Source organism: Cheilinus undulatus, linkage group 11 (genome assembly GCF_018320785.1).
Source record: "Cheilinus undulatus linkage group 11, ASM1832078v1, whole genome shotgun sequence".
In the NCBI taxonomy this organism is placed as follows: Eukaryota; Metazoa; Chordata; class Actinopteri; order Labriformes; family Labridae; genus Cheilinus; species Cheilinus undulatus.
This window is the reverse complement of record NC_054875.1, coordinates 46,124,916-46,152,377: the sequence shown is the minus strand read 5'-3', so window position 1 is coordinate 46,152,377 and position 27,462 is coordinate 46,124,916. Positions and strand designations below refer to the sequence as shown.

General features: G+C 38.8%; 2 protein-coding genes and 1 long non-coding RNA gene across 3 annotated transcripts in view; 2 read left to right on the top strand and 1 right to left on the bottom strand.

Annotated features, from left to right (window-relative positions):
* Window positions 1-27,462, top strand: part of LOC121517796 (tubulin alpha chain-like) — a 1,079,624-nt gene that overhangs the window by 321,949 nt on the left and 730,213 nt on the right. The window lies entirely within an intron of this gene.
* LOC121517811 overlaps window positions 1-27,462 on the top strand; it is an 86,946-nt gene that overhangs the window by 34,994 nt on the left and 24,490 nt on the right. The gene's annotated exons all lie outside the window — the stretch shown is intronic.
* On the bottom strand, window positions 983-25,221 carry ptk6b (PTK6 protein tyrosine kinase 6b). Its single transcript, XM_041799828.1, has 8 exons — window positions 24,672-25,221; window positions 18,606-18,727; window positions 16,653-16,816; window positions 13,252-13,417; window positions 6,781-6,942; window positions 6,482-6,663; window positions 6,245-6,398; window positions 983-4,262 (listed from the first exon to the last, which is right to left on the bottom strand). The coding sequence occupies exons 1-8, from the start codon at window positions 25,073-25,075 to the stop codon at window positions 4,072-4,074; spliced, it is 1,545 nt and encodes a 514-aa protein (XP_041655762.1). The 5' UTR covers window positions 25,076-25,221; the 3' UTR covers window positions 983-4,071.

The following is a 27,462-nucleotide window of genomic DNA, read 5'->3' as shown; positions in this document are numbered from 1 at the left end:
ATGTTTACAGACTGTTGTTAATAGAAGAGGGGATGCTTCACAATGGTAAACATGGTCCTCTCCCTACTTTTTTGAGATGTATTGCTGCCATCAAATTTAAACATAAGCTAATATTTTTAATGAAATGGTAAAATGTCTCAGTTTCATCATCTGATATGTTGTTTATTTTCTAATGTGAATAAATTATGGGTTTTTGAGATTCAACAGTCATTGCAGGCTGTCTTTATTGACCTCTTTACAGTGCCCCAACTTTTTGGGGAATTGGGTTTTTACTCATACTGCATTCATTTATAAACCCTCCACTATTAATAAACACCTTAAAGAGTCCCTGAGTTCACGTCACGTTCAGCACTTTGACAGTCGCTGTTCTGTTGAGTCCGTGTTTGATGAGATGTCAGCTGTTTAAATGGGACACAAACACACACACACATGCTGTGTTTCACAACAAGGTCTTACCTGGAATTTCATCAGCAACATACATCAACAACATTTAGAGGAACTCTTACCTCCATGTGCCCTTTGTCTAAAGTCTGTTCAAGTATAAAGAATGATGTTTAGGGCTTAAAGCATTACCTATTTATCTGCTGTTGTATAGCTTTCACTCAGGTTTTGTCATTTTTCTATGATGCAATCAGAAAGTAATAATATCTAATAATTGGGTTGTACAATTCATTTAATTTTGATTTCATTATGATTATTTTTTTTCTTTATGGCCAATCATTTAAACATGATGAGTGGCATTTTTTTAACATTCAAATCCCTTCCAAAATATCATCACATTAATATCAAAAATAATTTAATTAAATTTCTTCTAGGATGAGGAAAACTGAACTCTGATTCACTTTTCTCAGATTTACCTGACTTTGTGGGTCATTGCCTCGCCTTGTTCAACCAGTTGAGAGGAGTCTTACATCCTATTCCCTGATTTGAAAGGGCAGAGTAGATCTTCATTACTTTGACGCTGCTGCCCCCTGCTAGTCAAAGGTGGACACTGCAAAAGTATGAAACATTAAACCGTCTGAATGCTGTTTTATAAATGAACTTTTTTTTAATCACCTCTGGTACATGTCTTTACATGGTTGGGTTACTCTGTAGAAGGATGTAAAGTTAGATACCTCTGAGGCACAAACCAGCATGCTCTGTCACAGTTAAGTGATTAAAAATACCTGATATTTTGGTGTCTAACTTCACTTGTCTGAATTGAAAACAAAAAAGTCTTTTATAGTAAAACTTGAACAGTCAGCACAAGGAAAAATATCCTTTATGGGTCTTTAATTTTGGACAGTGGCAGTGTGCAGACTTTAACAAACGTTCTAGTGCTCAACCTTTATCAGCATCGTAGACAATGAGTAAAGAAAGACTCCAAATAAGAAGTGTATTTAGAAGTTTGGACCTGATGATATCAGTATCATCAGATAAATTTAAAGTTAATTATCTTCCTGGCAGATATGACAACAATATGAATATTTGGGGAAGCCTCAAATAAAACTACCACCAGACTGTTGACATCCTCCTCTTCCGTGTGACTCAGTTTCTTTTTACACAGCAGACAGGGATTTTAGGGACTTCAACTGAGTTGGCAAAATTTTGTTTGAAAACAATGGCATATCGGGTATCATCAAAGATCTAATATTATGCATCCACCATCTTTACACACATGTTACAGAGTTAGGTAGACTTTTGTTTTGTCACATAATGTCCTGCCTTGGACAGGACATTATTATTTAAAAAACACCATGAAAGTGCCCTCACAGATGCTGTTAGAGTAGATAAACGTTATAAAGGGCTGTCTAGAGTCTCTCCCAGTGGTCAGGATGTCACAAATTGCCCTCCAGAGTAGGGCTGAAAAATTTGGGAAAATAATCTAATTGTGATTTTTTCCCTGACATTGCGATTGAGATTTAAAGTGCAATTATTTCTTCAGTTCTTCATCTTGTGTATTTTCCAGAAAACACAAGCAATAAGTCATTCTATCCAATAACCAACACAATTTTGAAAAAATATCAAATTGTAATGATTTTGACTCATATTGCAAATTGGATATGAATTGTTGTGTTAAAGGGTATGATATTTTTTACATCATTCTCATATCTAATAAGAAAAATGTACAAAAATGAAGAAAGTAAGTTTTTTTGTAGATTATTCTAAAAAAATGGCACTTGAATGATTGAATTTGTAATGCATACTATCTCTGCTTCAAAATAGGGTTTCAAACTGGTGTTTTGACACAGATTTCAGGTTAAAGAAATATTGCACCATCTGCGATTTGAAAATTGCGGCAAGCCATATTGCGATTTAATCTAATCTGCGATTAATAGTCCAGCCCATTTAAATATCCAATTCGGTGTCAGTACTGGGCAAAATTAATTTGTAAATTTTAGCATATCAGATATTGGAAAAAATAAATTTTATTCCAGAGTATAAAGTAGGGCTGGGCAATTCATTGTAAAGTAGATCCAAGCACAATATGGTCTAATGCAATTTACAAATCGCAAAAGTAAATGTGTCAAAATACCAGTTTAATACTTTTTTGCAGCAGAGATGTTATACACATAATGCAAACATTCCTGTTTTAAATTAAAAAATCTTGCTTTACTAATGTGTATGTTTTTCTTATTTAAAATGAGTTTGACATAAAAATGATCATCCCCTTCAATATGTAGCAATTAATATCAAATTTGCAATATGAGCCAAAACAATCCCGATCAAATATTGGTTTAAGGCCTAAATCATTTTTCCCTAGTTTATTATATCATATAATGTGTACATTAGATTTTAGAATAATTTATTGCTTGTATTTATTGAAAAATACATAAGATGAGGAACCTTTAAAAGGTTGCTGTGAAGAAATGCTGAATGATATAAGGAGGCTGATTCATACCGAAATAGCCCTGTGTCTTGGGAATATTTTCAATCTTGACTGAAGTTTTTAAGTGGAAGTATGAGAGACTTTTCAGGGATTGAACAAGTGTGAAAAAATATGAGAATGTACCAGTTTTGAACATTCTACCCATTCATTTTAACACTTCCAACTTTTTTGGAAATTGCTGAATCTCTCTGGAAGTTTGAATGACATGAACTAAAAAAGTTGCTCTATTAATGTCCTGCTTTTGCTGGATATTTTGACATTTGAATGGTTTGGATTGGTTGAATTTGTAAAAGAAGACAAGGCAAAAAAGTGTCAGACGAGAACATGTACTGTGGATAAGTCTTCTACTTTCACTGTGGTGGAACACAACACAACTTCAGATGTACTGTCAGTCTTTAAATACGTAAAACTTATTAAACAACTATATGGTGTAGTTACTTTTGTGATTAAAAAAAAAAAAAAATCTGTGATTTGGAGATTTATATATCCTAGGTTGTAGTGAGACATCCCACTCGTGTTCCAGATATGAATGTTGATGCTGGTTCATAATCTGATCTTGCCAAATTATTTATAAGTTTCTCATTTCTATAAAGACATGAGCTCAAAGTCTGAATAAATATGATTCTTTTATTTAAATTCTCTGAGGATAAAAATGAAAATATCCCTTTTCCTCATTTTTCTTTTAATAAAAGTAATACTTTTAATTTTAAAGGTTCTTTAGTTAATGACATCAGCCTGTAATGACTTCAGCTGATTTCAGCTCAGCAGTTTGAGCTTTTGCGACTCCCACAACACTTCACTGCACTGAAGGTGGAGCTGTAAACAGTAAACCATCAGCTGCACATCTGTTCTGTTAGCTCCAGGTAGATTTGGCAGATTTTTCTCTTTTATTACTAAAAATTCAGGCCTTATTTGTTGCTTCTGATGCCAGCAAAAATGCTGTACTGTAATACTACAGACATCTAAATAAAGTGGCACATTTTTTTGGCATGAAAAATCAAAACAAGATAGTAAGATTCACCAGTAGTTAAAAACATAGTGGGCTGAATTAAATACATCAGGTTTTGCAGGCTTTGACATTGTAAACAAACACAATCGGAGTCCTTCTCCATGTAAAATCAGTTCTTGTTTGTTTTTAAAGGAGCTCAATCATGGACAGTCTCTCTGCCGCCCCCATGTGGCTATGAGTCCATGCTGCAGTCCTATGTCTCTTGCTCTAACTCATAGGAGCTGCTGTCCAGTTGGACTTTGAGGGTCTTGAAGTCCGGCCTGTCGTCTGGCTCGGCGCTCCAACACTTCAGCATGATCTGATAGAGGAAGTTTGGGCATTTGGCCGGAGCCGGCATCCTGTATCCACGGATCACCTGCTCATACGTTTCCTGGTTGTTGTAGCCTGAATGTTGAACAAAAAGAAAAATGATGAAGTGGAGGAGAGAGAGGAAACAGAAATGCAGAAGTGGTGAAGAGAGTGTACATGTTTGTGTTCACTGAGGTAGGGGCTTGTAAAGGATTAAACAATTGTCAGTATGATAATGAAGCGTTCCACACGGCATCCACTGATCAGTATGTGCGTAAATAGTTGTATTTTGGTTTTACATTTAACTACCTTTCATGTATTACACATTACTTTGAGTCAGCTGTTTCAGCTAAACCCTGTAGCGACCACGTCATTCTCCTCAAATGACCAACTTTGCATCATTGCAGTGTGAAGGTCTTTTACTATTGCAGTGTGAAGTTCTTTTACTATTGCTGTGTGAAGGTCTTTTACTATTGCAGTGTGCACATTTGTGAGGTCGAGAAGGCCTGGCTCTCAGTCTCTGCTCTAATTCATCCCAAAGGTATCCTATCGGGTTGAGGTCGGGACTCTGTGCAGGCCAGTCAAGTTCATCCATGTCTTTATGGACCTTGCTTTGTGCACTGGTGCACAGTCATGTTGGAACAGGAAGGGGCCATCCCCAAACTGTTCCCACAAAGTTGGGAGCATGGAATTGTCCGAAATCTCTTGGTATGCTGAAGCATTCAGAGTTCCTTTCACTGGAACTAAGGGGCCAAGCCCAGCTCCTGATAAACAGCCCCACACCATAATCCCCCCTCCACCAAACTTTACACTTGGCACAATGCAGTCAGACAAGTACCGTTCTCCTGGCAGCCGCCAAACCCAGACTCGTCCAAGACTTGCCAGATGAAGAGGCGTGATTCGTCACTCCAGAGAACACGCCTTCACTGCTCTAGAGTCCAGTGGCGGCATGCTTTACACCACTGCATCCGACGCTTTGCATTGCACTTGGTGATGTATGGCTTGGATGCAGCTGCTCGCCATGGAAACCTATTCCATGAAGCTCTCTACGCACTGTTCTTGAACTAATCTGGAGGCCACATGAAGTTTGGAGGTCTGTAGCAACTGACTCTGCAGAAAGTTAGCAACCTATGTACGCTATGCACCTCAGAATCTGCTGAACCCGCACCGTCATTTTTTTTACGTGGCCTACCACTTTATGGCTGAGTTGCTGTCGTTCCCAATCACTTCCACTTTGTCATAATACCACTGACAGTTGACTGTGGAACATTTAGGCACAGGGAAATTCCCCAACTGGACTTGTTGCACAGGTGGCATCCTATCACAGTACCACACTGGAATTCACTGAGCTCCTGAGAGCGACCCATTCTTTCACAAATGTTTGTAGAAACAGTCTGCATGCCTAGGTGCTTGATTTTATACACCTGTGGCCATGGAAGTGATTGGAACACCTGATTTCAATTATTTGGATGGGTGAGTGAATACTTTTGGCAATATAGTGTATGCTGACTGAGTGATGTACTCTAAAAACGGCCTGCATTACAGCTTTCTATTAATGGCCACAAAACAAAATGTCCCTGTCTGCCACTGGATCTGCCTCTTGTCAGGATGAATATGAGAGAGGAGATGAGGGCTGGGCAGTTCATTGAAAATTGCAATATGGCCTGCTGCAATCTTCAAATCAAAGAAGGTGCAATATTTCTTAAACCTGAAATTTGGCCCAAAATACCAGTTTTAATTTTTTTTTTTTTTTGCAGCATTGACATTATGCATACATATGATGCAGTCATTCAAGTGCCATTTTTTTTAGGATAGTCTAGAAATAAAATCCAACCTTCTTAATTTTTGTACTTTTTTTTCTTATTAAATATGAGAATGACAAAAACCTTTTAATGCAGCAATTCATATCCAATTTGCAATACAAGTCAAAATCCTCAGAATTCAAGTTGTACCATCTACCTGGGTGGCCTGCAGATTGTATTTGATTTTAAAAAGACTTTAAAAGGACATTTTTTAAAAAACATAGGCAGTCATGTCAGCATAATGTCAGATGAAAAACTTCTTTTTACTCCACTGACCTGGGTAAGGAACGCCTCCGTACGTGGTGATCTCATAGAGCAGGACGCCAAAAGACCAGACGTCTGACTTGTTGGAGAACTTTCCGTGGCTGATGGCTTCAGGAGCGCTCCACTTATAGGGAATCTTTTTATCTTCTGTGATGTAAAATGGCTCCTGGAATAAATAAAGCTTTTCTTAAGAATTTTATCTGGTTTTAAAAAAGACTTTCAAACCTTCCTTCCCTCCTCCTTTCCTACCTTGATCACTCTGGCCAGTCCAAAGTCAGCCACCTTACAGATGTAGTCTTCTCCTACCAGGACGTTTCGAGCCGCTAAATCTCTGTGGATGCTGTTTTGCTCTTCTAGATATGACATCCCATCAGCCACCTGGGCAGCCATGTCAATGAGGGCGGCGATGTCTAGACTGCGCCCCTCTGGACCTGCGACAGAAAACCAAAGAATTAGACTGCATCCTTAAGCAGAGCCCCGTAACCCTGACACTGATGCGTGTGGCTGGTGTGTTCTCCTAGAGGACAGAAGAGGAGTATGGGGTTTACCTCTGAGGAAGTTCAGCAGGCTGCCTTTCTCCATCAGCTCAGTGATGATGTAGTACGGTTTCTCAGACGTGCAAACGGCAAACAGGGAGATGAGGTGACGATGGCGGAGACTCTTCAGGATCTGGACTTCTCTCTGAAATTCCCGGTGATTTAACTCTGAGTCTAAAGAGAGAAAAATAAAAAGGTGAAAACAGGAACAAGGAGGAAAAAGCAGAAGAATGATGGGAGAAACTGAAAGTAGCCCATCTGAAATCTTGACATTTGGTTTTAGTATATTTTTGTTTCAGTAAATCATGCTAACTGGGCTGATTTTATTATGTTTTCTGCTAGGGAAGTCTCTGAAATTTAGCTCTGAGTCACCAGTCAAGATATGCTCAAGTCGTCTCTGCAGCTACATGCCAGCATCACATCACCAAGTCCAAGCATCAGATGTAGTTGTGTAAAGTGCATCAACACTAGGCTGTGGAGCAGTGGAAACGTGTTCTATTCTCTGTTTGGCAGTCAGATGGGTGAGTCTGAGACTGGTGGATACTGGGAGAACATTACCTGCCTGACTGAATTGTGCCAACAATTAAGTTTGGTGGAGGAGGGATAACGGAATGGGGCTGTTTTTCAGGGTTTTGGCTCAGCCTTTTCTCTTCAGTGAAGGCCAATCTTAATGATTCAGCATACCAAGAGATTTCGGACAATTCCATGCTCCCAACTTTGTGGGAACAGTTTGGGGATGGCCCCTTCCTGTTCCAACATGACTGTGCACCAGAGCACAAAGCAAGGTCCATAAAGACATGGATGAGAGAGTTTGGTGTGGATGAACTTGACTGGCCTGCAGACTGGCCCAACTGTTTCATTTTACTTCAGGTTTGGTCAAACCTTAGAACAAATAACCTTGTTGGATTTTTTTGTTTGTTTTTATTGCACAGGCCATGTTTCACTGTGAAAGCCCCTTGGGGATCAAAAGTAGCTACTCAGTACTTTGAGTACATTTTGGATGACTTACTTTTTACTTTTACTTGAGTAGATTTATTTACCCGTACTTTTACAGCTACTTAAGTGTATTTTAACCAGAGTAACTGTACTTTTACTTGAGTCCAATAGTCTGTTACTTTTTCCACCTCTAATATAACCTGGTATGCCAGATGGATTCGTTTCACACGTCCATCTGGAAAACCACTCATACATAGTGACTGGGAAGGGACAGAGCCTTTGAAAAAAAAAAAAACAAAACTCAGAGGGTGATTGGATGAAATGTCTGTCACATCTTCACGGGCCAATCAGAGCAGAAAAACACATGACGTAGCTGCTAATGAGCTCCTCCCCTACTGAAGGAGTAAACTCCGTACAGAACTGCATAACTTGAACCATGGCGACTGTAAACATGACAGTACATGATTTTTGTCGTTTTTGAAAAGAAAACAACTCATTGCTGTTCTTTGTTCTTCTGAATGAAGAAATGTCGTCAAGTTCTGATAAAACTGGCCCTTCAGCAGCATCCGCTCTAATGTCTTCCGCCGTGACTTCACCTGTCTCTTGTTGCTGCTTGCATACGTCACGATGCCTGAAAGTGCTGCCCCTCATTGCTGATTGGTCCCGTCACTTTCTAACCAGGCCCAAATGATTCAGACGGGAGCTTTGCAAGATGGATTTGCCAGTGAGAAGCACGGAAACGGGCGAATCCATCTGCTTTGGAAGGTTATCTCTGGTATGGACTAATATAGAAGTTTGGTAGGGAAGAGATGGGGGAAAAGAATCATAGCTTCATATCAGCCAGACAAATGCATATCATTGACAAAACAGTGAGATGCATACAGTCCTATGTTGTGAAAATAAGCAGCCGTTTTATGCAACAACAGCAAATCGTCTAATCACATGAGGAGGAATGCTGCATGTTTGCAGCTGCCAGTAAGATCTCTGCAGCCAAAAAATATCAGATGAATTAGTTCTATTGTCTATTCTGTTTTTGTATGAGGTGAAAAAGTAGTAGACTATTGTACTCAAGTAAAAGTAAAGTTCCTTTGGATAAAATGTACTTAAGTAGAAGTAGAAATAGTAATCTATAAATCTACTTAAGTAGAAGTAAAAACAAAGTCATTTAAAATTTACTTCAAGTACTGAGAAGCTACTTTTGATACCTGAGGAGGTTGTACAGTAAAATATGATCTTTTCTTAGTGTAAAATAACTAAAAGACAATATCAATCTATAACCAGGTTGTTTTTTACAAGGTGAGATTGAACATAAAGTCAAATGCAATAGCTGTCTAAGCATTAAATGTGGAATCATTCTCTCGCTACTAACATGTGCTATCAAAGTCAAACTTTTGGCCATTTTCATGTTGGCTCGTTTTGGCTTTTAGTTCTTTTTTTTTTTTTTTTTTTTTTTTACTCATTACTTGATGCTTTGTAAAATGTAGTGTAGTACAATACTTCCCTCAAAATAAAATATACTTGAGTTAAAGTAAAAGTAGTGATTATGAAAAGTGCTAAGAATAAATGAAATATTATCTTATTTCATGGCAGACAATGTGCTTTCTTAACACTCTTGTGTATACAGTGTTGTGAAAATGTATTTGCCCCCTTCCTGATTATTATTATTTTTTTTTTTGCATATCTTTCACACTTAAATGTTTCTGTATTAGTCAAAGTACGGCCATCAGCTCATGACCTCAGACTCAAGCACACTTGGGTTATGCAGCAGGACAATGATCCCAAACACACCAGCAGTCCACCTCTGAATGGACTTAAAAAACTAAATGAAGGTTTTGGAGTGGTCTAGTCAAAGTCTGGACTTAAATCTGATTGAGACGCTGTGGCATGATCTTAAACAGGCTGCTCATGCTGGGAAACCCTCCAGTGTGGCTGAATTAAAACAATTCTGCAGAGAGGAGTGCACAGTGATGTGAAAGACTCGCTGACAGTCATCACAATTGCTTCCTTGCAGTTGTTGTTGGCAAAGGTGGAACTACCAGTCACTATGTTTGGGGAAATTACTTTTTCACAGGTACAGGCAGTTTGAAGTGATGATTTGCTCTGTGATCACTGGAAATTAAAAGATAAACAAAGTCCTTCCTGCTCAGAGAATTTTTGCATATCACTCCACAATAAATGAGTCACAGAGTTAGTCAGATATGTGAGCATCTTGGTGGACTGAGATTTTATAGGCTGAGCTTCACATTCCTAACATGACTCACCTAACACCTGTCCTCATTTTACTCTCTGCCTTTAGTTATGACACAGAAATGGTCCTACGGAGCTGTTGGATGGAAACAACTCATAGAAACAACAGTAAAAAGGTGCTACATTAGTTAATCTGGTGCCAAATCATCCGGTGAAGTTGACACAACAAGACCGGAATCTCTGATACTATTACACAACACAGCAGCAGTGAAACGATCCAATTGTGTCACTTCAATTCCACATAACAACCCTGCTTGACTTGACAAATATGCAGGAAACACCAGTGAGTATAACAGTGACACATCTCTGCTCATTGTCTGTCTATACACCTTTGTAACACGCCTAGTTTCACTCACCTAGCGTGCTACAAACACTGAACATTTGTATTGAAGACAGCATAGTAAAGGGGTCAGTTTTCTTTGTACAATTCACACTCTGCTGCCCAAGAATTAGGGCAGAAATGGTTGTGACCGTTTCACTGGGAAACGTCTGAGTCAGGCTCTCCAAGATTTACTGGCATTTGGGAAATGAAAGGTCAGATTGAGCTGAGCTTTGCACAAACGCTGCAGGCAGGAAAAAACAGTTGGACAGCTGCCGCGGTACATTCATATCCACATGGCTTCTGTTGGGTCCACAAGCGAGTGAGATGATTAATTAGCTGAGCAAAAGATGTGAGAAATGTGCTTTTTGAGTTTTTTCATGAAGGGCTGCAATGACACCCTGCAGCTCTGAGGTGTTAATATGAATATTTATCATTTTGGCATTTAAATTAAAAGATAGTACAACTCAAACTCATCTTTAAATGCTCCTCTCTTCTTCTTATCCTCAGATCTCTTTGAAGTTTAATTGCTCCAGTGCATAATGATAGGAGCATGACAATGTGAAGTATGCAAGTGAAGAACAAGGAGCAAGACATGTGAAGTGAGTTTATTCCTGCAGCATTACAAGTAAGAAGCATGCATTAATGACCAGAGAGCCTTCTGACAATTGAGAAGTTGCAGCGTGCAAGATTTGTTTTTGCTATGTGCATGCAACACCTACTAGATTGTCAACAAGGTGAAGTGCTTTGCAAAAATGTGTTTTCCCAGATCTTAAAAATGAGAATGTGCAAAACATAAGTCCCTATTTATAGCTGACTTTTCATTATTTTCCCATTTTCCCAGCTAATATGCACAGTGAATGATTAATTTTACTGTTAACGGAATAAAGATTGCATTTTGTGTGACAGCTAGCTCAAGAACATGACTGATCAGCAAAGGGAAAAGAGACACTGCTTTGTCCAGAGAGGGTAGCTAAACATTAAATCTCCTTACCAGAGCTTTAAGTTACAGTTAACATTATTTGTTTTTTTGAGCGAATACAAAACTGTGTATATTTTGTGGACTAAAACTGTGACTAAAAATGTTCATCGAAAGCCTTTTTCTTCATGACAAAAACTAGACTAAGACTAACAAAAATAGATCTGTGATGACTAGAACTGACAAAAAGTAAGTTTAGTTTTCTTCAAGATGACTAAAACTAGACTAAAATGTAATTTAGTTTTCGTTGGACTTTCAAAATCTGTGATATTTCTCTACTGTGGGGGAATCTGTCAAAATATAATCCATAGCTATTCTATGATTTGGTAAAAGATTAAGGCAAGAAAATAAATGCTTGGATTAAATGTAAAGAATAAAAGGTGAAGAATTTTTATGGACTAAAACTAGACTAAAACTAAAAGACATTTTATCTAAAGACTAAAATTAAAAATAGCTGCCAAAATTAACACTGTTACAAAATGCAGTTTTTGAATGATGATTTCATTTATTGAGTGAAAAAGCCCTTTGTAAGAAAGTAATTTTCCCATAAACTTAATAACTGGATGTTCCACCCTTGGTGGCGACAACTGTAATAACTGTCAATAAGTCGTTCACATCACTGTGGAGGAAATTTTGGCTCACTCTTCTCTGCAGAATTGTTTTAACTCAGCCACACTGGAGGGTTTTCAAGCATAAACGGCCTGTTTAAGCTCATGTCACAGCATCTCTATTAGATTTAAGTTTATTAAGCCTTTCAGAGGTGGGCTTGCTGGTGTGTTTGAACTTGAGATCATGAACTGATGGCAGGACATTCATGGTTCCATCAATTACAGCAAGTAGCCCAGGTCCTGACGAGGCAAAGCAGCCTCAGACCATCACACTGCCACCTTGTTTGACTGTTGGGATGATGCTCTTTACAGGAAATGCTGTGTTAGTTTTGCTCCAGATGGAACAGAACCAACACCTTCCAAATAGTTTTATCTAACAAAAGTCAACTTCTGTCTGGTCAGTTCGCAGAATATTTTCCCAAAAGTCTTGGGGATCATTAGGATGTTTTTAGTCAAATGTGAGACGAGCCTTTGTGTTCTTTTTAGTCAGCAGTGGTTTTGACCTCTGAACTCTCCTGTGATGCCATTCTTGCCCAGTCTCTTTCTTATTGTTGAATCATGAACTCTGACCTTAACTGAATCAGTGAGGCCTGCACGTCTCCAGATGTTGTTCTGGGTTCTTTTGGAACCTCCTGGATGAGTCGTTGATGCACTCTCTTACTCTAGCCAGTCCTGGGAAGGTTCACCTCTGTTCCAAGTTTTCCCCAGTTGTGGATAATGGCTCTCTCTGTGGCTACACTGCAATCCCAAAACCTTAGAAATGTCTTTGTAACACTATTTATTACTCTCTATTTATTGTTTTTTAAAGGAGGGTCAGATTGGTGCCTATTGAAGGGCTGTTTAGGAGCTGAGAGACTAATCCAAACCTTATTTAGAGCTGGAACTCCCATCACTTTAGTGAGGCATGCTTTTTTTTTTTTTTTTTTTTTTTTATTGGCAGTATAATGCAGATCATGTCAGCTGAAGAGGCACTCTTTAGTGTGTGTTAGCATGTATTACATCTACACAACTAATCCAGTCTGAATGAAGGCATCCCACCCAGACCACCTCTGTTTACCATTTGAGCGATTAGGCATCAACTGTTATCAATACACATTAAAGTGCATCCACAGAAAGCATTAAGGATTACTAATTTATATGCAGCCCCAGTTAATTGTCTGTATTAAGACGTCAAACAAGGCTGCAGAGCACATTTTAAATCCTTTATATTTTAACTGCTATGATTTAAAAACAGTTTCTCTCAGATAGTTTGCACACTTAAATTCTAGATAACAAATGTACAAACATTAAATCCATTAAACCTCTGCACTGTTTATGATAATAAACAAAACCAATATGATTATTTGTAACTTAAGCCCCGATTAGAAACACTTTTCTCAAAAACAGAGACGTACCACTTTTAAGAATCTTGATGGCGACTTGAATAACGTTTTTCCAGCGTCCTCTGTAAACGTCAGAGAAATATCCACTGCCCAGCTCCTCCTCCAGAGTGAACTCCTCTTTAGGAAGCTCCCAGTCGTCCACCGTGAAATGATTCAGATCCTGAGTCTGAGGCTTTTTCTGTTGAAAGATAATATACTCACTTATCGAGGCCATAAAGTGAGGACTACACCGTGTTCCACATTATTATGCAAACAACGTTTTTCTAAATATCTAAATATCAATGCAAATGACAGTCATAATATTTTTCAAGTCATCAACAGTTAGAGTATAATTCAAATGTTTTTGAACAAACTCCATAATGATAACTATTATTTATTTAAAAATAAAAACCTCAAAATGCACTTTTCCACATGTTCCACATTATTAAGCAGGCCACTGGTTTCAGCAATATGGGAAAGAAAAAGGATCTCTCTGCTGCTGAAAAGTGTCAAATAGTGTAATGCCTTGGACAAGGAATGAAAACATTCGATATTTCAGGAAACGTTAGGATGATCATCGTACTGTGAAGAAATTTGTGGCTGATTCAGAGCACAGACGGGTTTGTGCAGATAAAGACATAATGAGGAAGGTTTCTGACGGACAAATACATCAGATTAAGAGAGCAGATGCTAAAATGCCATTACAAAGCAGCAAACAAGTATTTGAAGCTGCTGGTGTCTCTGGAGTCCCACCAACCTCAAGGTGTAGGATCCTCCAGAGGCTTGCAGTCGTGTATAAACCTACTATTCAGTCCCCCCTAACCAATGCTCACAAGCAGAAATGGTTGCTGTGGGCCCAGAAATACATGAAGACTCATTTTCAAACAGTCTTGTTGACTGATGAGTGCCGTGCAACCCTGGATGGTCCAGATGGAGGAGTAGTGGATGGTTGGTGGATGGCCACCATGTCCCAATGAGGCCGGGACGTCAACAAGGAGGGGGCGGAGTCATGTTTGGGCCGGAATCATGAGGAGAGAGCTGATAGGCCCCTTTAGGGTCCCTGAAGGTGTGAAAATGACCTCTGCAAAGTATATAGAGTTTTTGACTGACCACTTTCTTCCATGGAACAAAAAGAGAGCCGTGCCTTCTGTAGCAAAATTTTCTTCAAGCATGACAATGCTCCATCTCATGCTGCAAAGAATCCCTCTGTGTCATTGGCTGCTATGGGCATAAAAGGAGAGAAACTCATGGTGTGGCCCCCATCCTCCCCTGACCTCAACCCTACTGAGAACCTTTGGAGCATCCTCAAGCTAAAGATCTATGAGGGTGGGAGGCAGTTCACATCAAAACAACAGCTCTGGGAGGATATTCTGACATCCTGCAAAAAAAATTCAAGCAGAAACTCTCCAAAAACTCACAAGTTTAATGGATGCAAGAATAGTGAAGGTGATATCAAAGAAGGGCTCCTATGTTAACATGGAACTTGTCCTGTTAAGATGTTTTTGATTGAAATAGATTTGATTTGAGTAAATATGACCCCCTGAGGCTGTAATTTCTACAAATGACCATTTTCAGTTCTTTACAACCGATAAAATGTTTTAAAAAGCTGTTGTGCTTGATAATATGGAACAGTGCATTTTGAGGTTTTTATTTATATTTTTAATAATTTTTGTCATTATGAAGTTTGTTCAAAAACATTTGAATTATGCTCTAATGGCTGATGACTTGAAAAATATTCTGACTGTCATTTGCATTACTATTTAGGAAAATCAGAGAAAAATATCATTTGCATAATAATGTGGAGCGCGGTGTAATATGCCAATGCTCTCAATATAAAATTAATGAATGATCGCTGGATTGTTTTCATGCTCTTTAAATGCCGGAAAAGCAGCACCTGGAAGCAAGGACATCAGTTTAATTTTTTTCTGATCTTTCTCTATAAAATGTTAAACCTTTGAAATATCAGCCAATTTGCAACAAATCTAAAGCTCTTCTTTAGTTATAAGGATAACAAACTAAAGCATTCAGAATAAGCGCTACTGGATCTGGGACTGAATGACTTTGTGTTTTTCTCTTATGATTGCAACCTGCACTTGCACAATAGTCACACAGGATGTTCAGCTTTAGTTACATGACTTAAACCAAGTCATGCTTCCACTTCTTTGTTGTTTCATGAAAACCAAAGCTGTGAGTTTTCACAAGAGAAATATATGAAATATCAGGACTGGTCCTGGTTGTTTAACGCCTTGGCCACAAACACAGATAACAGCACAAGCATGCTGCTGCTGATGGTTATGGTACAGCAACAGGTTACCTGATAATGGATTTTTGCTGATATGCCAATATTTGCAATTTCATTTCAGCCGATACTGATATCAGTGCATAAATGTAAACTTAGCACAAAAAGTAAAGAAATGTGTGTTTGGTAGATGAGTTTTTTGTTGTAAAAATGCTTTTTGGCAATAAATCTTGTATCATTGGAAAGCCTGTTTATCACCCTTTTAAATGGAGCCACATCTGGAAGGATCATGCATTTGTGGGATGAGCAGCAGAGCTGAGTATGTGGGTTGCGCCCATGAAAATTTTGCCAAATCTTCTCTGCCATTTAAAAGGGAAATAGGCTTTCCAATGGATAAGATTTATTGCCAAGAAGCATTGTTACAGCAAGAAATAATCTCCAAACACTAATTTCCATAGTTTTTGTGCTACGTTTAGTTCAGACCTTAAACTTCCATCCTTACAACACTCTTTAAAGTTTAAGAGGATAAACAAAGGGAAGTACATCAGCAGACTTGGGTCTTTTGGTCCCCCTAAAGCTCCACTGACTTATCTGACATATGGCCAATATTTACTGCTAATACATCATTTTTTAATATTTGCTCATCCAGATATCATACCAATGATAAAATGACCGAGAGGCGCAGGTCAGATTTACTTAGACTAAACATAACTTTGAATATCATTATAAATGTTTGATTTCGTACAAAAACACATTAACAAATATCAGGTTTATTTGTAAAGTTTAAGATGAAACATATTTCAGATCCTCTTTAAAAATTTTCTCTGCTAAAGAAAGAGAGGACCGTCTGTCTAAAATATACTGGCACTGTCTTGTATTAAAAGATTTTGCATGTTTGCATGCGATTGTTAGCTAAATGTCACAATACTGGATGTTCAGAACTTTTATTTTTGTTTCTGTGGTGTCAGATTGTGTCACGATTCTACTAGAATAGAATAACAGTTTTAAAATCTGGCATCAGGACAACCCTGGCACATAAATAAACAAGGAAACACATTAAGTCAGTCCTGCAGCAACAAGTCTATTTGTTTGACATCACGTCCACACTTCTTGTTTTTCTCTTGACCATAGAATAAGAGGAAGGACAGAATGAAGAAGCAGAGGAATAGAAACATAACAGAATGAGCTGTCTTACCCTCTTGCAGGGGTTTCCCAGTCTACATGTGCTGTTCAGGCTGTTTGCGCTGTAATGCTCCACCAGGTCAATCAGAGAGCTGAAGTTATGGCTGTGGTCCACATGAAAGTTATTCTCGTCTGTTTGGAGGACCTTAAAATGCCTCACACGATTACTGGACCTCACTGCAGAGAGATTAAACATGTCAACAAAGTCTTAGAAAAGAAGGGGATGAATGCAACGATGAATTCACTTCCTTTTCCCTGAAGTTTCATATCACCGAGTCTTTTTAAATGGCTGCTGGTGCAGTACAAGATGTTACATAAACCTCATTGATACCAAAGAAAAACAAAAGACTGAGAGACTGAAGATCTACCCGGAACAGGAGATAACAAATCTCTAATTATGATTGCATTTAGGCAGCTAGTCTAAACTTCTTTACTTGAAAAACTCCCTATTTCCATTGTGAAGCTATTTGTGTCCATGCTTTCTGTTAATGTAAGACATTGTGAATATACAACCCCAATTCCAAAAAAGTTGGGGTGCTGTGTAAAATGTAAATAAAACACAATGCAAACAATTCAAATCTCATAAACCCATATTTTATTCACAGTAGAACATAAACAACATATCAGATATTGAAACTGAGACATTTTACTATTTAATCAAAGATGCTAACTCTTTGAATTTGATGGCAACAACACATCTCAAAAAGGTAGGGACACAGCAACAAAAGGCTCTTGTGGTACCAATGAAAAGCAGCTGGAGGAGTATTTTGCAACTAATTAGGTCAATTGGCAACATGTCAGTAACACTCTGTACTGGAAATCATCACATGAGCTCAGGAACACTTCCAGAAATCACTGTCTGCCAACACAGTTGGCCACAATCCACGAATGACAGTAAATCTATATCATACAAAGAAGCCATATGTGAACAGGATCCAGAAATGGTGCCGTCTTCTCTGGACCAAAGCTGAGGCAACATGGAAAACTTTTCTGTGGTCAGATGAATCAAAATTGGAAATTCTCCTAGGAGACCACAGACGCCGTGTCCTGTGGACTAAAGAAGAGAGGGACCATCCAGCTTGTTCTCCTGGCTCAGTTCTAAAGCCTGTATCTCTGTTGGTATGGGGTTGCATTAGTGCCTATGGCATGGGCAGCTTACACATCTGGAAATGAAGTATCAATTCTGAAAAGTAGAGAGAGGTTTTAGAGCAACATATGCTCCCATCCAGACAACGTCTCTCTCAGGGAAGGCCTTGACTGTTTCAGCAAGATGATGCTAAACCACATACCACATCCATCACAACAGCATGGCTTCACAGGAGAAGAGTCCACCTGCCTGCAATCCAGAGCTTTCACCAACAGAAAACATTTGGCGCATCAGAAAATGAAAATCTGGGGAAGAAGACCCAGGACTGTTGAGCAGCCAGAATCCCACACCAGACAAGAATGGGACAACATTCCTCTCCCAAAACTCCAGCAACTGGTCTCCTCACTTCCCAGACATTTATAGACAGTTATTGGGGATGCTACACAATGGTAAACATGGCCCTGTCCCCACTTTTTTGACATGTGTTGCTGCCATCAGAATCAAAATAAGCTATATTTTTCATTAAATGGTAAAACGTCTCAGTTTAACATCTAATACGTTGTTTATGTGAACCAGCTTTTTTTTGGAATTGGGGTTGTATTTTGGCTTGCGAGGTAAAAAGATTTCTGTTGATGTTGAGTTCTAAAGCACTTTCTAGAGAATAAACAGAGACTAGCTATTTAGCTGCTTGTCTTCATAAAACACAGTTGCCATGTGTAATTAAATTAAAAACTGCCCACGATTAAGAGCATCTCTCCTCTAATTCCCCCTAATTCAAGTTAAAACTTCTCTCCAACTTAAAAAGGTCTTTTATATTTTAACAAATTCTCCTACCATTCCTCTCATGTTTTGGGATCACTCCTCTCTGTCTCATCTTACCTGAAAGAACATATCCGATGTTTTCTTTCTCACTGTTCCGGATCAGGAAAGCTCCCTCATCGTTTCCTGGAGCCATCAGGTGACTCTGGGCTTCGAAGCGGTTCATCGTACCAAAAAACCATCTGGAATAAAACAGATGTAAAAACAAAAATATGAGGAAGTGGCTGATGGTTTCTGATTTAATAATAGAAGGATCTAACAACTTACTCTGTACTGTTTTTGGTCAGCTATGGTGCATGTGCACTTTAAAACAAAACTAGGACCTGTTCCTGCAGGAGTTTTCTATTCATCCATAATTTTGTGTTTGAATTTTGCTTTTATTGTTCCTCTATTTTAGCACTTCTTCTTTGCATTTAGCTGTCTAAAGTTTTTCCAGTGTTGCTCTTTTATCTGACTTCATCATGCTTTAACATGTTCTGACAGTCTAGCTTTAAATCCTCAGTATATTTAGATATGTTAGAGCAGTGATACTTAACGCGTGGCTCTTTTGTGAGGATTTGTGGCTCTTTTATGTCTAAATTTGAAATATTATTCCCCTGGAAATCCATAAAAAAAGAAACTTTGACCTCAGAATTATCCATTGCAATTTGTTTGCCACACTTACACAGCAGGCTTTAATTGTCAAAATTAATTGTCAGCCTTTATTTTTTGGTCTTTATTTTTCCATTGCCCTTATTTGCAATTTTTTGCCCTTTTTTAACCAGTTTTTGCTTCTTTCATCCTGCTTTTCACAAATTGCATTTTTTTACTTTACTTTTTTTTGCCACTTTTTGCCCATTTAAGGTGCCTCTTGCCATTACATTTAATTTTTCTCCCATCTTCCCCTATCTTTCTGCTGCTTTTTTGCCAATTTTAGTTATTTTTCACTCATTTCCCCCACCTTTTGGCTGCTTTTTGCCTATTTTAGTTGTTTTTCACTCAGTTTCCCCTATCTTTTGGCTGCTTTTTGCCAGTTGTAGTTGTTTTTCACTCATTTTCACCCAACTTTTGGCTGGTTTGTGGCAATGTTAGTTGTTTTTCACTCATTTTCCTTCATCTTTTGGCTGCTTTTTGCCATTTTTTTGGTATTTTTTCACTCATTTTTTTGTCACTTTTCAACCAGTTTTGTCATTTTCTGCCTGTTTTACCCCTGTTCATCCATTTTTGGCCACTTTTTTGCAGCTTTAACTTATTTGTATTGCCATTTTCACCTATTTTTCACCCTTTAGATTGTGGCCCTTGCAAAGGTATTTTTTCAACAGTTTGGCGCTTTGGTTGAACAGGGTTGTGCTGTGTTAGAGTCTTAAGTGCATGTGCAGAAACAGACTTCATTATGGTTAAAACCGCTGTTTGCACGCTGATAGTTTTGCCTCAGGTCTTGTATTTTGCTCTGACGGTGCCTGAGGCAAAAGCTTGGGTATTTTTAATCAATGTTTGACGGCTGTGAACAAGTCTTTATAGCTTTATGCATAAAAAAATCTGTTTTACTGCTTTCCAGTGTAAACTGACAGAAACTGAGACACTTGAGCTGATTGTGTTATGTGTACTTAAATGAAAGTAGTTCATAATCAATGTGTTGTCTGCTTAAATGGTCATTGCTGGCAACAGAGAGCATCTTGAACTCTGCATCAATGTCCTCTCTGACTCTAAGATGATTACATTTAGGAGACTTTAGACTAACTGGCCTGATCATTGTAGCATAATTTTCTCTATACCCCAATACTAGAATATAAGGCTAAACTATATTGTAAAAAAAGACTTTGCGATATATTTTCTTTGTGTAATCAGGACTTTAACAAGCACCAGCTGTTGGCCTAACAGCTGATGGGTCACTCTGCAAATGTTATTCTTCTGTTGACTTGATAAAAACAGCTTGAACTTAAACTAAACTGCGCTACCACCGGCTGCAGTCATGTACCTCATAGAGGCTGCCATCAGGCAGTAGTCCTCATTACCATCATGAGCTATAATGTGCCATCAAAATTCAGACAAATCTTATTGAGAGCTTAACGTCTTCAAGCAGGCTTTGCTCCATTAACTTATCCAAAGACGGCCTACAACATGCAACGTCTGCCTTCTAAAACTTGAGAATTTCCCTCATAATGATATCAGATTGCTATTTTTTTTTTTTTTTTTGTAATTCTTTTTTTATTGTTTTAAATGACATTAGAAAAACATACAAAACTGTGTGGTGTAACTTCACCCATACAGTTAACAAGAACATGAAGACCTTACAGATTTGATTTGGTAGGGGAGTCCAAAATAAATAAGAAATAAATAACATAAATAAAACTACATGAAAATAATAGAAAAAGAATGAATAGATTCAAAGACCAAGGAGGAATTTATATAATGTTCATAAGAAGAGTTTACACGAAGTCTGGTCTGGAAGTAGAGACAAATGTAATCCATTTTGCCCAATTTTCAGTGAACTCATGTTTTTGTGTTCTCAAGCTAAAAGTTATTCTTTCCATCACAAAGATGTTATATACCAGGTCAATCCATTCATTTACACTGGGTGTCTCCCTTTTCAACCATTTTCTGGTTAGGCTCTTTTTACATGCCACCAATAGTATTCTTAACAGGTACTTATCCTTCTTCCTCCATTCAAGTTCCCTTAGGTCTGCCAAATACAACATACTAAAGCTCTGCTATTTTTTTTGCATATTTGGGGTTCAGGGTTAAAACCCCTGCAGGGATTTTCCCATAATTTGTCAACACTTGATGAAAGAATGTTTTTTTTTTTTTTTTATTCAATACAAAGTTTCACCAGTGTTTACATGATTGCAGACGTTTTTTAATCATTGCGTCCTACCCACTACCCTCTGAGGGAAATGTCAAAGCCTAGTTCATACCTCGCTGTCTCACTGCAGTGTTGCAAGCTGGGGCTCAGGCTCTGACGGTCAGCCTCACCACTTCTGTTTTTGTTATTTATTGCTTCAGCAGAATGGGAAGTGTGTAAACTTTGGTTCTCCCCACATGTCAACAGGTGTTGATAGCCAAAATTAATTCTAGGTACTAACTTTATTGCAGTAGTATGGTTTAATATCCACTTTTAACATTTCAGCTGAGGGGAAATGGGCGTGACTGCTGAGATGTTTCTAGATTGGAAATGATCTGGAAAGGCACATAACCAAGCCACAAGGTCAAAGGAGCTGCAGAGCTGCAGAGCTTAGAGACAAGATTTTTGACAGGCACAGATCTGGGGAAGCATCTGAGGGTTCTGAGAGCACAGTGGCCTCCAGAATTCTCAAATGAAAGAAGTTTGGCACAGCCAGGACTCTTCCAAGAGCTGACTGCCTGGCCCAAATTGAGCAGTCGGCTAGATGGGAGCAAGGTTACCAAGAACCTGATGGTCATTCTGACTGAGCTCCAGAGATCCTGTTTGGGGGTGGGACAAATTTCCAGGGGGACATCCATTACTGCAGCCCTCCACCGAATTGGGCCTTATGGCAGAGTGGCTAGCAGAAGCCTTTCCTCAGTGCAAAACCCATGAAAGCCCACTTGGAGTTTGCAAAATAGCACCTGAAGGTTTCTAAATGTTCTGTCTGGAGGTAACCAGGCACAGCTCATCACCTGGCCAATACCATCCTGATAGTGAAGCATGGCGGTGGCAGCATCATGTGGGAAGGGAGTTTCTCAGCAACAGGGGCTGGGAGACTGGTCAGGATTGAGGGAAAGCTGAATGCTGCAGAGTAAAGATATCCTCAATGAAATCCTCTTCCACAGCACTCAGGACCTCAAACTGGGCCGAAAGTTCACCTTCCAATATGACAATGACCTGAACAGTTTTCAAAAATACTCAAATTGCAGTTTTCTTTTCTCCAATATTACAATTGCATTTTAATGTGATTATTATTAGGTTCCTCATCTTATGTATTTTAATAAATCGTTCTATATTATAACTTACAATCAGTCAGGAACACTCTCATCATACATTTAACCATTTTATTGAAAAATGGATCTACAGTTTTACTTGGTGGAGAAGGCTCTGCTCTAAAGATCTTCCCTGGGTCAGTCATACAGCATGCTTTGCTTTCATATTTCAGAAGCAAATAATCCATAGTAGCATGAATCTAAATGAGGGTGCAACAAGCTTTATGCTATAAAGGAGGAGGCTGGGGTGGATGAGGTTGAGCTTTGCCAGTATGGTAAATCAGCATTAATGCAAGCAGGGATCAGTGGGCAGTATGCCATATTTTAACGGACTGTTCTGTTGGGGGGGAAGAGCTGTGATTGGCAGTGGGAACTTGAAGGCAATAATTCATATCAGCTGGCTATTTTTTGAAGAGGATTATCATTTTTATGCTTCTCGTTTTGATTAAGAAAAACATACATAAACATACATAGACCGGTCTCATTACCACATTTTGAATGTCTTTGTCTTGTCTCGGACTGGCTGGACTCAGGATTTTCCATCTAGACTGGTTGAGGCCAGCACTGATCTGCTACACTTCAACTTCATTAATGTGATTATAAGGAGAAGCACTTGCTAAAACAACATCTAGCTAGAAATACCTTTGAACACATACTTTAGGCCTCATTCACCTGACAAATCTGGATAAACATCACATTTTCAAATATTTAAAATAATTCTAGACTTGTCAGTGGCTTTTAAATACATACAAGGATGTATTTTTTACGAGGAGTTAGTTTAACAAATTCGTTAAGATTAAAAAATATTGCATGGTGTGTTTTGAAAGAGTTGCAGACGCCTTGTTTTAATCTGTCAGATTTATTAAAAAGAAAACTAAGATTAAAGAGAGAATGCTCTTTAACTGTTCAACCTTGTCATTGATTTTTTAAAAATAAATTTATATTGTCTTGGTCTTGTCTCGATCCTGACCCTCAAAAGTCATGGTCTTCGCTTGCACTCTGGTCTCAGGCAAGTCTTGGTTACGGATAGTGTGGTCTTGAGTACAACACTAGTTTTTTATAATCCATTCTAAAAAATAGTGTCACTTGAATGCTTGCATAATGTGCCTTACGTTTCTGCTGCTGCTAAAAATGAATGTAATCTGTTATTTTGACCTTTTTCAAGTTAAACTTCTGCAATTTTAAATTGTAGCAGACCATAGTATGATTTAATCTAATTTGCGAATAATTTCCCAGCCCTACTAAGCACACAGCCAAGACAACACAGGACAACTCTGTGGATGTCCTATAGCGGCCCAGCCAGAGCCATGACTAGAACCCTATCGAACATCTCTGCAGGGACCTGAAAATGGCCGTCCACTGATGGTCCACAACTAATCTGACTGAGCTAGAGAGGATTTGTAAAGAAGAATGGCAAAAAATCCCCTGAATGCACCAAATATAAATGCAAACCAACTCTTCTCCAGCTTAAAGGTATCAACATATTCATGCAACAGAGCAGAAATATGACAGTACATGCCCTGCTGTGATTTTGACCCTTGATCCTCGGTGCGACAGTGTAAGCAAGACTGAATGACATGGATGATTAAACACTGCTGTTATTGTTTTGGTAGATTTGATAGTCATGACATCCCCTTTTTCAAATTTACCAAATAACTTTAAAAAACAATCAGTTACAATACAACAGTAGTTGAGACTGTGATTTGTACCTTTAAATTGTTCCTATGAATTTTCTCTTCATCTATTGGTCTGTATTTCATGTTTCCTGGTTCTCCATTCCTGCACTGCAAACGCATTTTTTCTGTTTTTGCTTGTCATTTTCTTTTAACATATTTGATTGCTCTGTTATGCGTTTCTTAGCCCATGCACAGCCTCTTAGATTGCTTCATTTGTACAATGTCCCAACATCAGAACTGCCATTATCTTGGATCGATGACACTTTTATGCTGATGAGTTAATATTTACTTTGCTTGGAGTTGTTTTATGGGACTTTGTTCCTGCAGTAGTTGTTAACTGTGATCGGAAACAGCTGACATTTTGTTAGATATTTCCTCACTGCAACTTGACTGAGTCCTTATCGTGTAAATTTGCATCAAAAGTTAAATCTGCTGAGTTTACCAAGTTTGCAGTGATTGGATATGATCAGAGTAGATCCATTTGTTCATTTAGTTCACATATGAAAGTATTAAGAGAAAATCATCCAGTACTCACGGCTGCATCTGTAGGGACTCTGCTCTGGTCAGGTAATTCATTGGAACGATCCCAGTGTCCAACACTCGCCCGTTCTTATCGATCCTCCTCGCCATCCACCAGTCCCCGGTCCGGTTCATCACACTGAACAGATCCCCCTCCTGAAACGACAGCTCCTCATGGTGCCGGGCGTCAAACGACCACAGAGCCATGTAGATGGAGCTGCTGTCATTTGCTCTCTCCTGCTTTGGTTTCGGAGGAACCACAGGGACCGGGATTGGTGAACCCTCCTCACTGCCTACCCCATGACCCCTACTTAGTCCTCCACCTCCCCCTCCTCCACCACTGCCTTCAGTCTTTTTTTCAAAAATCCTGTCCCACAGTGATTCCAGGCATGGGCACACTCTCCTCAGACACTCACCCATAGATGACCATAAAGGGAGCCTTGTGTTTGTGCTTGTGAATCAGCAGAGACGGCACCAGTCACACCTGTTGGACAGGTAGAGAGGAAGGAGCGCCAAGAATCGTTGGTATGTCCTCACAGAGAGTCTTAATTGTGGTGTTTAGTCTGTCCGCTGCTCTGAAACACTGACAGTAACTTCCTCCTGTCAGGCAGTTTTAACACTCGTTTAAGCCCCACCCATGAGCGTCATGAAAGTCACACTCTGCCTTCAACATAAGGCTGTGAACATTAATGTTGATCTCTACTGTTAGGGAGGAACAGAAGTTTATTTTAAGTTATTTCTGCTTTTAACTGTGACATTGTGACCTTCATTCAATGACAGTAAAAGTAGAAAACCTATCATTAAAATCTGCTAAAAAGCAGAATCTTTACTCTCTTACTTTACAGAAAACTCTCATGTTTGTCTGGAGATGTGTAATAATATCAGAGCTAGAGATGCCTAGTCTACTTAGCTTTGCAGTGTACTGGAAGCTCCTATAGGTGGCAGCATAACCTGACAAAAAGGAGCACTGAAGTCAGTTACTAAGTGGCCAAATGCTTCTACCACCTTTATACTTGCAAAAGAGATGGATTAGTGGGATTCCATGTCTGTCATCAGGCAAATCCATCTTGCAAAGCTCCACTCTGAAACATTTGGTCCAGATCGGGAGGAGTCTAGCTGCAGACCACCACTGTGAGACCACCACCTGTCTCAGAACAGAACTGGTGCAATTTGCTGGTACAAGGTTTTTCTTTTTTTCAACTTTCTTCATTAACAAAGTCTGGCAGTTACATTCCTGAAATGACATTGTAACATTACAGACTAAGCAACATTTCATTAAAAAAAAAAAAACAAAAAAAAAATTTAAAAGGTCTCATACGGAGTAAAATTATTAATGTGTTATTAAGTTAATGTAACTAACATAACTTAATTAACTTTAGCTACAATAGTTGCATTAACTATTAGGGGTTGCACGACTTGAGAATTTTTACAGTTGACTTTCATGTGATAAAAGTCGACCTGACTCCGACTAGTCGTTGATGAAATCATGAATGAATCTACATTCTATCTACATAGAATTTATGGGGTAAAAAAACCCACCCTAAAGCACTGTCACTAGATTTCTAGAGTGGCACATCATATGCCTTACCTTCCATCTTCTTGGTGTCCATTGTTACATTTTTGTTTTCATTTTAGCACAAAAAATTATGGTGTCATCTGCTTAAAATAGTATGAGGCATTTGACGAGATACCACACAGATTGTTAACATAGAGAACAAAATAGATCCTAAGACTGAATCTTGAGGCATACCTTTAGGACCTCCAGAAAAGAAGAAGGTGGGTTCAGCCATCTGAACACATTGCCAATCAAATAACCATGATGCTGCCGTGTATGACATGCCAATGTGAGGAAGCACATTTATCAGTAAAGTGTGGTCAACAGTGTCAAAAACCTTAGATAAATAAAAAAGACTTACACATTAGGCTTTGTAATTGCCTAATCTTGTGATGACTGACTAGTCAATTTCAAACAAAGCCATTGCACAACAGTAAAGTTGACTAGTCTATGCAGCCCCTATTAGCTATATAGCTTATGTAGCTTTGTTAGCTTAAGTCTTAGCTACATTAGCTGAGTTAATGTTTTCATAGAGAACAATCTTTTTTCCCTGTAAGCTGACTGTTTACTCAGCTTTATTTAATGTTTTGTTGTGATTTTTTTCAGGTCAGGGTTTTGACTTTTAACTTATCCTAACCCTTACCTAAACCTTAACCAGAAGTTAAATCTGTTGAAGTTTTAGTGTGTATTTCCATTCTGACAGAGGCAGCGTCTCACAGTATGCTCTGCAAGAAGGGCATTCGTAATCTGCAGTCTGCAGCCAGACTGTCTGAGGCCAGGTCTGAGAATGGACCTGGCCAATCAGCGTCACTTGAGGAGAATGAGGCGGTAGCTGCTGGCGGGGTTTAGTTGTACTGGGAGAGGGTAGCAATGGCTGCCATTGGTGTAGCATTTAGCTTTGATGTAGCTAAAGTATAGCAGCAGCCTTATCAGACCCTGACCACATTTCTTTTTTAGATGAAGAGCAAAGAACAGCACTGCAATCTTTTCATTATAGAAAAGGTTTGCACCTTTCTCCCGACCTCCTTCAGCATGAATTTCTGAGAGTCACGGGCGGGTTTCAGTTGTACTGGAAGGTGGTATATACAATGGCAGCCACCAATGTAGCGTTTAGTTTGGATGTAGCCACAGTATAGTGGCAGTTTAATCTGAACAGGACCACATTTCTATTTGAAGAGAAGAGCAAAGAGTTGCGTTTTACATAACTTCAAATAGTTTATTCCCAGATAAATGTTAAATCTTGTTATTGTGG